General features: G+C 44.0%; 1 protein-coding gene across 1 annotated transcript in view; it reads right to left on the bottom strand.

Moving 5' to 3' along the window:
* Window positions 1–1406: 1406 nt before the first annotated feature.
* The window catches only part of Ube2u (ubiquitin conjugating enzyme E2 U), a 111974-nt gene continuing 100022 nt past the window's right edge, over window positions 1407–13358 (bottom strand). Inside the window, exons 9-10 of the mRNA XM_013348489.1 lie at window positions 3395–3489; window positions 1407–1585 (exon numbers count right to left, since the gene is read on the bottom strand). Coding sequence (XP_013203943.1) covers window positions 1407–1585; window positions 3395–3489 — 274 coding nt within the window. The remainder of the gene's footprint in view (window positions 1586–3394; window positions 3490–13358) is intronic.

Genomic DNA, 13358 nt, shown 5'->3' with positions numbered 1-13358 from the left:
CCACCACCTAAGGCATTGCCCTCTCAATCCAGAGTGAGCCATTTGTAAGAGTTCTCATCAGGTGTGAGACTCTTAGTTGTACCAAATCAGATGTGGATCGTGACTTGGCTCTTGGCTGTATGTGGCATTTCTTGAAGGAGGAAAAACCTGGAATAGTTGTCAGAAGTGTGTAACCCTGCTTGGGGGTTAGGCAGGGAGAACAGCTAGGCGGCACAGGTGTCGGGGATTACGATCGGTTGAGGCCTTCCTGTCTGAACTATCCCAGGCAGACCTGGGGCATTTAGCTAACCCCGGGAGTACCCACAGGATCAGATGCCATGCTGTAGAATAGTTTTATATTTTGTAGAATTAAAGACTGCCTGATAATTGGACCCAGAGTTGGACTTACATGCCTGTGTGGATACGCACTCGTGAGCGCATGGCAATAAGGATTGTTTTAAAAGGCGTAGCCCAAGGTTAGGAGCACATACTGTCCTTCCCACAAGGATGAAAATCGTTCCTATTACCCACGCGGGGCAGCTTCTAACTCCAGCTCCAGGAGAGCTCTCTCCTCTGGCCTCCTTAGGGATTGCACATACATGCACATACTCACACACAAACATATATGCGCATGATTAAAGGTGAAAAAACCCAATCCTTTAAGAAAGGCAGTGGCTGAGAGGCCCAGTAAGCGTGGTTGGGCTTTTGCAGTGTTACATTCTTTGATCATCTTAACAAGTTTAGATGACAATCAGAGGTTAGGTTCTACTGCATAGCATGCCCAAATGTGATATCAACTAGAGGAATAGAGAGTGTGGTGACCCCTGCCATTGATAAATCTGACTTAGGCGGTGTATGGAGGGAAGGAGGGCTGCAGGCTGTGGCAGAGGTGCATTTTGTCATACAAGAGTCCTGGCATATGTTCAAGCCGAGGCAGTAAAAAGATAGGGAACACAGGAGATGACTAGATAGGAGGGGATGGCTGGTGGAGGTCTAGGAAAACTGAAGACTGGCTGGTGGCATCTCCTCCCTTGATTACAGAGGACACGAGAACCCAGGCGGGGGCAGGGGAAGTCACAGTTACCTCTACTTGGGTTAGGCCTTTCCCGCCTTTCCTCCTGCAGCATTTTTCCTAATCAGCCTGTTACTGGTATGAATTTAGTTCCAGTTCCCCGTGGATTGTGGGCGAAATGGACAAACAGCATTGACAGAACGCTGTAGTGAGCACTTGATTTTGACTGAGTTCCCAGCAAGAACAAAGTTCGAAACATCCAGAGCAAGCAGTTCACTGATTTATACTTGAATTTTATACTTGCAGAAAGATGGCACTGACAGGGGTAGAGAGTGGGACCCAGGTTCTCAGCATCTTCCATGGTTGCTCCCGTGAGGGTACATGATGACTGGGTGGTGTAGAAAATCCTTGGATGTTAATCATCGTAGTTCAAAGACTCGACATCAAGAGCATTGGTCCAGGCGACCAGGTTATCCACTTCCTCTTCCCATGATTCGTTTGACTCAACTTCTTCTGACCAATTTTCATTTTTCCACATCTGTTCCAGTTCATAAAACCTTGATTCACTTTCTATAGACTCATAAGAAAGCTCAGCTGTGGTGGGAAACACAAAAAACAGAAATTTATTGGACTTAAGTGGGATAAACAAAGGAATCCCAATGCCACAATCATCTGACTGATAACATCCTTTTTATATAAAGTGTGTGTGTGTGTGTGTGTGTGTGTGTGTGTGTGTGTGTGTGTGTGTGTGTTCAGTGCCTGTAGAAGCTGGAGAGGACGGAGGTTGCATCCCCTGGAGCAGGAGTTGCAGGTGGTTGAGAGCTGGCCTACGCAGGTGCTGGGGACAGAACTGCTGTCCTCTGCGAGAGCAGCAAGAACTCTTCATTGCCGAGGCATCTCTCCAGTCCTCCTCCCTCTTCAACCTTCATCCTGTCCTTTTGCCCCTCACCCTTTTCCTCACTCATTGCTTGGTCCAGCTGACCTATCTTTTTAATATCTGCACTGGCTGATGGTTGTGTGTTAGGAAAAGGCATTCTGCCAGCAACCTCGCTGAGATGGAAGGTAGTCTTCCCCGGCTCCAGCTTCAAGGTTGTCACAAGCCTTGTGAGAGTCTGAGCAGAGGGTCAGCTCAGATATGCCAGAATTCCTGGCACACAAAAACTATGAGCTCATAAGTGTGTACTGTAGGAATTTCATACAGAGGATGACATGGGCAAGAGAGATGCAATGTTAGAGCTCTTGGGAGACTTCTAGAGAGGCCGACATGAGCTGAGCAAGTCTTATGAGAAACAGAGAAAACCAGAGGTGTTTTGAATTTCTGGAATCTGCCTGCCCACAATGAAATATCCTGGGATGGCCCAAGCCTCATTACAAAACTTATCTGTGGTTGGGGAGGGTGAGTATAGAACACACTGGATGAAATTCACAAAGAACTAATAAAATTTTTTAAAAAGCTATACACCTCATGACCCGATGATAGTTTCCTATGATGTGTTAAATAATTTCACACATGGAACAACATGACAATATGCTGACACTCTTAAGTTTTGGAGCATTTCCTGTATCAGACTTTTGCATTAAAAATGCTCACTGTATATTTGAATTGAATGAAAAAGGATCCCTAGGTACTACAATATTGAGAGAATAGCTGGGTTGTGATGGCAAATGCCTTTTATCCCAGCACTTGGGAGGCAGAGGCAGGCGGATCTCTGTGAGTTCGAGGCCAGGCTGGTAGCCGGGTGTTCAGAGTGAGTTCCAGGAGGGCCAAAAGCTACACAAAGAAACTTTGCCTTGGGAAAAAAAAGTGTTTGAAGTGGGATACAAAGATACAGTGTACTTTTCTAAATAATTAAAATAATGCAGAGGATAAAGAGTAAAGAGATGTCACCCAGTAGCTGGGGGCGGGTGGGGGGATAAGAGTAAGAGGTGTTATTCAAAACGACAGACAGGTATGGGAAAACCAAACAACCTCAGTTTCACCCTGATGGAAACGGGACGAGATGAAAGGATTTGCGATCTGGTGACAACAGCAGACATGAGCAGTGGAGGCCAATCGGACAGAGCACGGGTAGACACCACTATTTGCATCAACGTCAACAACAACCACGTCTACAAAGCAGTGTCCAAGCATTTGGCTTTGGCTACTTTTTCACAGTTTTAAACTTAGCCTCAACTTTTCAAATAGTAACATGTTAAGAAGCATAGCAAGCTTAAAAGTATAAAAAAATAGTTCATTTTAACAATCTTTAATTCCTATGTATTAGTTTAGTGGACTGATGTTGGTACAGGTGAAGCATACTTTTTAAGCCTCATGCACTCAAACTTATTTGAGCTGAGCAATAATTTAATATTATAAACAATAGCTTAGATATAAAAGAAAAAAACAAGCTGAATCCAATTTACTTGGAGATGAGTCGACCGTTCTTTGGATGGAGTGATCTCTACTGCGCCCTGACGATTTATTTTCTCTATCAAACCGATACTTAGCGAGCTCAAACCTATAAAATAAAAGAAATAAAAGGCATCTATAAACTATGGGAAGTGTATATTAATTTGAGGAAGATTTGATTTCATTCAAACAGGTTGAATGAAACAGAAAGGTAGGACACAGGCCGGGAACCATGGGCTTGGACATGGTGCCATTCTTGGACACGGTGACCAGCAATGACATTATTTTAGTCTGTGCTCTCCAAAGGGGCAGTGGTGAGAGAAACAAACGTGCTGGGGATTGATATGGTAAATGCTGTCATATTGCACAGGTAAAAATAGCCTGCTGCATAGCATGGGCCTCCATGACAAATGACCACAAACTTGGTGCCTTAAAATGTCCCCTTTGCCCCTGCCCTACATGTGCCCAGGATTCCCAGTGGATGCCTAGAATCAAGGCCGGTTTCTCTAGGCGCTACACACACACAGCTTCTCTACATCCATGCATACATTTAATGCCTCTTATGTCTTAACTTGTCACCCAGCAGGGAGGGGCAATGACGCTAAGACTCATTTCTTTTTCTTTTCTCACAAATGGAAGACGCAACCCCAGTAACCTCAGCATGAATGTTATTGGAATTTTGATGACATTTGTGCTTCGTCTATAGATCACTTAGTAATATAATACAGTCATTTTCCTCGTCAGTTTTAGAAGCTCGCTTTGCTGGATATAATACTTTGGGTTAGCAGTCATTTTCAGAGCTTGAGAGACGTTACGCCATGCTTTCCTGGCTTTGCGGGTGGCGGAAGAGAGCCTGACACAGTCTGATGTATTAGCCTTTGTGGATAAGCTGTTGCTTTCTGTTTCGCCTTTCTCTAATGTGTGCAAGTGTGCACAGGCCAGAGGACGGTCTCAGGTGTCCTCTGTCTTAATGTCCATTTATTTCTCTAGATTTAGAAAATTTTCTGTTCTAATTTCATAGCATAGATTATAATTTTTTTATTCCAGTTTTTCCTGCTCTGTGGATTCTTAGTAAGGTCTTCTGATCATATCCCAGAGTTCCCGGGTGCTGTGGACATGACTTTTTTATTCCCCTTTATGGATGTTTGAGTACAGTGTTGTGTTGTGGGCTTGTCTGCCACCTCTGATAGTCTTTCTTCTCTTGGTTGGGTGTACGGGTAATGTACTACACTGTGGTTTTACTTGGTTGCTGAGGTTTTTAATTTTCAGTGTTTCCCTTTCTTTTCTTTTTCTTTCTCTTTTCCTTCCTTCCTCTCTCCCTCCCTCCCTCTTTCCTTCTTTCTTTGTTTCTTTCTTTTTTTTTTGAAATAGGACCTCCTAACACTTTAATTTTTTCCTTCACATTCCTGACTTTTCCATCCACATTGCTGGCTTCAGGCCACTGCTCATTTTGCTGACAAATGGCTGGGTTCCTTTATCTGGTATTTTACCCATTTCGGGGTCTTTGATTGGTTGTGAGGATTGGATGTCCTTTTGGAGGTGCCAAGCTGAAACTATGGGAGACATCATGATTCTCATGTCACCCCGGTGCAGGCTTTGCTAATTGTCTCTGTATTGCTCCAGGCTTACTGTGCACACTGCTGAAGTGAGCCCTACCTGCTACACTTTCAAGTTCAGTGAAGAGTATTATTCTCTGGTCTTCCTATAGAAAAGGGTGTGTGGGTGTGTTTGCAAATATTAATTTTAATGGAATTTTAAGTTGTATATACACATTTATATATCATTTTAGTGTATTGATAAAGTTTTGTAGTAAATAAGTATATATAAAAATTATATATATCCATACAGTATGCATTTTTACCATACTGATTTATTTTTATCTATAGACGATCTCTGTTCTTTTGCATGCCCTCTATTTATTTCTTCTTCATTTTCAAGGTTTTATTTTTACTGAAAATAGATTTTTTTTCCCCACACAATGTATTCTAGTCATAGTTTCCCTTCCTCATCTCCTCCAGGGTCCTCCCCACCTTCCCACTCATCCAACTCCATACCTCCCCCCTCTTTTTTTGGGGGGGGTTGAAACCTGTCCTGGAATTAGCTCTTGTAGACCAGGTTGGCCTCGAACTCACAAAGATTCGCCTGTCTCTGCCTCTCAAGTGCTAGGATTAAAGCAGTGCGCCACCGCTGTCTGCCTTTTTCTTTTTCTTTCCCTCTTACTTTAGAAAACAAACCAGAATAGAACAAAATAAAGAGAGGAAAAAAAAAAGCAGAAACAAAGAAAAGTCATGAGAAGCACATACACACACATACACACATACACACACACACACATACACACACACACACATACACACACACATACACACACACATACACACACACATACACACACACACACATACACACACACACACACACATACACACACATACAGGAAACCCATAAACCCACAAAATCAGAAACCATAACATATAAGCAAAAGTCAGTAAGGTTAAAAAAATTGCTCAGGCAATGCATTAGGAGACAAAAACAAAAAAAAATCTCCAAAAGTACTGAGTTCACTTTGAGTGGGCCATCATTTATCAGATATGATATTGCTCCTTGAAGGTCCTTGTCTACTAACACTGTCATCGATGTTAATGACTTCTGGCCTGGAGTCACAATCCTGCTTATATTCATAACTAGTTGTTTGGTATGTGAGGATAAAAACTGTTATTTTGAGTCGTCGGGCTCTGAATTTTCTTATCTTTTCTTTAAGTGCTTATGTGACTCGGTGCCTTGAATTAGCTTGAAACCTCCATGGTCAGTTCTTTTTTTCAGCTCTAGGACAGTCTTTTACTGGGGGCTAGATGCCTCTAATGCCCACCTGATGTTCATTCTCTCTCTGGCAGGGTGTAGTTGGTGGAGCCCAGACTAGCTTTAAAATTTCTGTAGGTGAGAATGACTTTGAACTCATTGATCTTCTTGCCTCCACTTCTCAAGCTCTGGGATTACAGGCCTGTGTGAACAGGTCCAGGCTTCCAATGTCAGAAGGTCTCTCCGCTCAAGGTCACAAGAGCACAAAGAATTCCCAGGTCTGTGTCAGCTCCAGAAGAGTTATAAAAAAGCGTTAGGATTTAATTTTCCTTACAGTAAATATGACTTCAGAAAATTCTAAAAATTGATTTTACCCCTTTTCTTCCCACCGAGCAGCCTCTGTCTCAAAGAACATCTGATTTAAAGTTACTTATCACCCATGCATGTGCATAAATGTGGGGGTGTATGGGTCAGAGGCCGACTTCTGGGTGGTGGTGCTCACCTTCCTCCTTGTTGAGGAAGGGCTCCTCTTGTTTTTATGGCTATGCTGTGTCATCCAGATTAGCTGTACTGAAAACATCTGGGGTGTTCTCCTGTCTCTGCCTCCAGGCTCACCAAAGGAGGCCTGGGATTGCAGAGGTGCACTACTCCGGGTGGAACCCAGATTGCCAAGCTTGCACATTTTCCATGGGTTCCCGTTGCTTTAATCACCTGAAGTTACCTAGCTTTACCATGGGTCAGGTGCCATAGTTCCGGCACATGGGAAGAGACAGGAGAAGCAAGAGTGCAAGTTTAGCTCCAGATGGCTCAAGGATAGCCTGTGCTAATGAGGTAGTGCTTCCATACCAAATTATAGAAGCAAAATGTTTGGTGTTACTAGAGAAATGCAAATTAAATTATGATGACGTAAAATACCACAATTATCTAGTGAAAAAGTCAAACAAGACCCCTTAATGCTTGTTCATTTAAAAAGTCTTACATAATGTCGAGAGTACTATAAGTTGCAACAAGCTCCTGAGAAGTAGATTCTTGCACATAGTGGGAATCATGAAATTAGTTTGTTCTTCCACAAACAAGCCAACTGTAGGTAACACGCTTTAATGAGATTTCTTGTCTCATTCTCCTACTGAAACATAATTTAACATGCTTAAGGGAACAGAGTCCTCTTTCCTTGCATTTCCAGGAGTTGGGGAGAGGAGAAGGAAAACAGGAGAGAGACTAGAGCAGGCCTGAGCCCTTCAGACTTCCAGCGGAAGCGAAGAGAAACAGAAGAGTCCCGTGTGCATTTATTGCGTTTCCTCTACGCCGCTAGAGAAGTGGAGGGCAGCAGGCTCAACCCTGCTCTTGAAGTCAGGGTCCACCAAGTCTCTGCCACAGTCCCAAAGCCACAGTAAACTGGTGAGATCGATTACCTCCATGAGAGGAAGAGAAAAGAACCAAGAATTCATTAAAAGACGTTTAAGGAACCGGATAAGTGGATTTTCAAAAGGAGAGTTTGCCACTGAGGAGGAAAGGGCCGCTTCTGAGATAAGTTTCACGTGCCAGAGCCAGCCTGTCTAAGATGTTCCAGAATGAGCTGCGAGCTGGTTCTGCCCTGACCTCTTGGAATCGCCTGTTCTCCTAGCTCCAGCCCCGCCCCAGGCCCTCAGTGCCTGCCCTGGCGCCTGGCTGAGGCAATGCTTGCCAGAATCTAAATTTCAGCTGTTAGGAAATGTGTAACCTTAGGGAGCTTAAACTTTATTTATTTACTTTAATTTTTACCCTTTTTTGCAGTTTTATAATGTGCAGCTACTCTCTAATTTCCTGGACGGTTTCACGGGCAAGTGGAAGGCATTAGGAATGTTGAACACCACTAGGTGTTCGAAGTAAACTAGGAAAGACGATTCAAGCTGAGTGGGTGTGTTGTGAAGTAGGGCGTTCCGACTCCCTGACAGCGTCTAAGGAGAGAGAAAGTACTGGCCTGGCAGGAATGGGTTATTACCCTCTTTGCTGTTCTTTGTTTTGGGGACTGCAGGTCAAAACCAAGGCCTCAGGAAGGCTAGGCAAGTGCTCCACCTCTTGGTCTCTTACAGCAGGTAACTCCGATTTGTTGGCCTCGAACCCTTGACCTTCCCCTCTCCCGCCTCCAGAGTGCTGGCACTATGCCTGGCAGAGCTCATTGTTTAAGAGAATGTTTTCTTTCCTGATTATATATTTTTTCTTTATCTATATTTAAAAATAACGAACAATTGTGCACGCGGATTGCCAATTCTCTCTTTAAACACAAGATGGCACCAAAGGTCTAATCTTTGGGGAATAACAAAGCTGGATTTCCTTAAACATACATTCGCTATGTAATTATGTAAGCCTATAAGAACGGTGTTTAAATCCGATCACTCTGAAAGGACAGCACCGAAGAATGTGAAATCCATTAAGTGAGTTTATGTAACTGGAAGAAAAGGTAGTCACTATTCTGAGAGAAAGATTATTTGTGTTTTACGAGTTTAAATACACACAACCAGATGAAGAAACCCACAACCGGTTAAAATCAGATGGAAACATAATACACACCAACTTCATAAGTCAAAATACGAGCGGCTGAGTCCAGAGTGCGCTCTACAAACCCAAGAAAGTTTTACATTGGTATTTGACACGGCACAGGTATCCATCTCCTTTCTAACAGAGCAAATTAAGACCATGTAAGAGTCGACCTTGACGCTGAGGCGCACGTACACGCAAACCTCTCTCCCTTCAAGATAGGCATGCTCTGCTCCTGCCTGGGAGCAGACAAAATGTGGACCCTTTCTGAGACTTTAAATCTCCGGAGAGTATGTTCTACTAGGTAAGTCGGAAATACTTGCCGCAACTTTCCAGCGAGATTTGTGCTTATCAACACAGCCTGGTTAGTCTTTGTGCCTCCATTCTTTTTAAACTGATAAGTTAGAGAAAAGCGCCAGAGGTGGTGACCCAGTTGGAAGTGGAGGCGAGGAGCCTAGGTTTGGTGCTGTGCACTGGGCCAGCCTGAGTGACGGACTGTGGGGTTGGGTAGCTGTGGCTTTGCAGAATGTTTACATATATCTTTGTGTGTTACGCTCACTCCGAGGCCTGCCTGTCAGCCCCAGCAGAGCATCAGGGATGGATTGGAAATGCCTAGTGAGTAGATTCCATTCTGCCATGCTACTTCCTGTCCTCTCTATACATCTCTCTTAGCTTTTGTCACTGAAACAAAATACCCGAGGTCGTCAACTTAAAAAAGAAACAAAACAAAACAAGCAAGCAAACAAAAAAAAAAAAACCCACAAAGGTTTCTTTGTAGATCACGGTTTCAGTCCATGGTCTCTTGGTCCTATCATTTTGATCCTTTGATAAGGGGGGACATCATAGTGAAATAAAGCTACTTATTCCATAGTGGTCAGAAAGCAAAAAGAAGGTGTTTTAGTCCCATTGTCCCCCCAAAAGCATGCCCCAGTGGTCTGATTCCCTTCTACAAGGCCCCACCTCCTGAAGATCCCACCAATCCCTGCTGGCACCACAGACCAACCATTTAGCACACTCTACTGGTTTGCTTTTCTATTGCTGTAATAAAGCACCAGAGCCCAAAGCAGCCTGTGGAGGGGAGGGTTGGTTTGGTTTACTCGGGACAGGAACCTGGGAACAGGAATTGAAACAGAAGCCGTGGAGAACATTGCTTACAGATGGCGCCTCACTGTGTGCTAAACTGTTTTCTTTACCACCATACCCTGGGCTCTCCTCCAGCAGTTAACTCTCAAGAAAATGCTCCAGATGTACCCACAGGCCATCTGATGGAGGCTTTTCCCCATTAATGTTTCTCTTCCCAGGTAAGTCTAGCTTGTGTCATGCTAACAGGAAAAGCAGGACTCATGACCTTTGGGGAGCGCAAGACTCAGACTGTGACGATCTGCTGTGTGCGCACAGGAACGATGTTCTTTAAAGAATTCTTTGTCAGCTGGGTGGCGGGGCGCACACCTTTAATCTCAGCATTTGGGAGGCAGAGCCAGGTGGATCTCTGTGAGTTCGAGGCCAAGAAGTAGTTCCAGGACAGGCTGCAAAGCTAGAGAAGCCCTGTCTCACAAATCCAAAAGAAAAGAAAAAGAAAAAGGATTCTTTGTCTACTGAACATGAAATTCCACCAGAATTAATAACTTAGCTACCTAGCTGACTCTGAGAGCTTAGGCTCTGGATAGAGATTGCTTCTGTTGCTAGGTAAGTAATCACTTGTTGAAGCATTTGGCACTTTCCACTGGGTATGAGCAAGGGTGTCTAAAGAATGGCCTTTGATATGTCGTTATGCTCTGATTTTATATGTCCACTATTTCTCCTGAGGAAGTAAGTTCAGACCACCCATCAGATGTTAGAGCCATTTTCTTTCCAGTGTCTTAAGAAGAAGGCATTTATGAATATTCAAATGACAGTCAAAGCAGTGTAAAAAAAAAAGCCTTAGAAATGAACACCCAATCATATGATTGATTGTGAATATTTCTGTACTGATTATGATAATGAGTTTCTATTAATAGACACCAAAATCTATGAAAGAGTTTAGAATTTGCATAAAATATTTATGACCTTCATATTTCCAGTTTTCAATCCTGGTTTATGGACTATAATCCCCAAACAGAACCATGGTCGTCTCTACATCATGGGTCTTCAGTTTCAGTTTGTTTTTCTAAAACTGATTTCTTTTAATTCTAATATTAAATGGTGAGACAAAATGCACATGCATTTTTTTCAACAGTGAACTGAGTACGTACCGTGTGCTGCCCACTCCACGAAGCACAGAGAATGCAAGACTATTTCAATGCCCCTCTCCTGGGTGCTTCCCCAGAGGCAGGAGCTGCATACTACACAAGAGAGGATGAGAGATTTGGGACCGCAGAGCACATAGAGGACAGTTTCACACGGAGAAGTGTGTGCTGGATCCACGCCACCCGTGTGCAACGCTGTACCCGTGTGCAACGCTGTACCCGTGTGCAACGCTGTACTCTTGTGCAACGCTGTACCAGGCAGAAGAGAGGTGGAGCAGAGAAGGCAAATTGCAGGCACAATGGCACTAGAGACGTGTGGTCAGCTATGTGCTATTTTCTAACTTGAGATAAATTTACATTTTTTACATATTTCTGCCAGAGATTATTTTCATTCTGTGGAAAGCTGGGGGGCATACACTTCCATATTCCCCACTCCTCAGGAACTAATGTTTCTTGAATGTTCCTAGGCTAAACTTTAAATATGTGGTGTCGTTCAAGAAACTCAATGCAAAACAGCTTTGCAAGGATGGTTGTGTTATGACCAGGGTGACACGTTCTGAGAGGGCAAGAGCCCCCGCCAAGATCTGCCTTTCTCTTCTCCCTGCTATTTCCGAGGAAAGGTTTTCCATCTGTGACGGGAACAAGGACCAGAGCAGAGGCAGAATGAACAATGGCAAGTCCTACGGGCACGTCTGTGTGCTAGGTTCTGTGCCAGGCAGCATGAAAAACATTTACACATATTGAATTAGTGAATCCTCGAGACCTCTTTGGAAGGCAGGTGCTATTGCAGGGACACAAATGAAGCAAAAGGTGTCAGATACGATGCTCAAGGACCCAGGGGCGATAACCAGACAGTTTCAGGGCCCCTGCACTTAACCACATACATCAAAGGTCACCTTTTGACTCAGGCCAAGTCTTAAGTCAGGGTCCCGGTAAAGACTCTGCTGGAACAGATACTCTGGGTGGAAGGCACAGACGGGAAGAAATCTCAGGTCTCCATGTCAGAGTAAGAATCAAGTACCGCAGGATGCAGGCAGTGAGCAGGAGGAACAACAGGAGATGGGAAACACGATGCAGATAAAAGTCTCAATTTGCATTTTTCTTTCTCATGAATGAGTGAGTGAATAACTAATGAGGTTGAGGCTAATGTCCTTAGATGTGCTAAACTAGGGGCTCTGCTACTGAGTCACATCTCCAACCCCTGTTTTGTTTGTTTAAACAGGAGATATCAGTGTAAGGAAGACATTTTCAAACACTTATTTAAAGCAAAGAGATGAGGGCTGGAAAGATGGCTCAGAGGTTAAGAGCACTACTGGCTGCTCTTCCAGAGGTCCTGAGTTCAATTCCCAGAACCCACACAGTGGCTTGTAATCATCCATAATGAGGTCTGGTGCTCTCTTCTGGCATGCGGGCAGAACAGTGTATATGTAATAAATAAATAAACATTTAAAAAAATTGTAAAAGAAACAGAGAGATGATAGGCATGATGGTTCGTGTTTGTAATTCCCACACCCAAGAGGTTGAGGCAGGGGGATAGCAAGTTTGAATTTAGCCCAGGTTACAAAGTTAGTTCAAAGTCTGCCTTGTCTCAAGAAACCAGGGGCTGGGTATTTAGCTGAGTGGTTGAGGGCCCTCAGTGTCACTGGATTCAGTTTCCAGTAGTTCTGAAACTCCCTCACCCTGTCATGATGGCTACTTTCAACTGTGAATGAAGGAGACATACTTCTGAACATGTCTTATTTCCAGAGATATTTGACTGAGGAAGGAAGAGCCATCTTGACTGTGAGTAGTGCTTCTCCGTGCGTGGGGGAGGATCCTGGACTGAGCAAAATGAGAAAAGAAGACCGTCCCATGGCCCGTATCTCTTGCTTCCCAGCTATGAACACAATGTGACCACCACCCTGCCTTCCTGCTCCATGCCTCCCTGCCACGGTGGCCCATACCCTCACACTGCGAGCCAAAACAGACCCTTCCTTTCTTACACTCTTTCCTTGGGTATTTGTTCACAACAATGAGAAAAGTAGCTAACACAGACCCAACAAAATCACCACAAGGGAGGCTGGAGAGATGTCTCAGAAGTTAAGAAAGCTTTCTGCTCTCTCAGAAGACTACAGTTCAGGTTCCAGCATGCACATTGGGCAAGTTACAATTACCTGTAATTCCATCTCCAGGGGATGTGACTTACATATATGTACACATGCGCACACACACACATACACACACTCATGTGCAAAAATAAGCATTATATCTTTAAAGAAACAGCAAACTCAGCTGGGTGGTGGTGGCGCACGCCTTTAATGCCAGCACTCAGGAGGCAGAGGCAGGCGGATCTCTGTGAGTTCAAGGTTAGCCTGGTCTACAAGAGCTAGTTCCCGGACAGGCTCCGAAGCTTCAGAGAAACCCTGTCTTGAAAAATCAAAAACAAAAACAAACAAAA

This window comes from Microtus ochrogaster, chromosome 10 (assembly GCF_000317375.1).
Source record: "Microtus ochrogaster isolate Prairie Vole_2 chromosome 10, MicOch1.0, whole genome shotgun sequence".
NCBI lineage: Eukaryota > Metazoa > Chordata > Mammalia > Rodentia > Cricetidae > Microtus > Microtus ochrogaster.
This window is presented reverse-complemented; position numbering and strand designations above follow the sequence as displayed.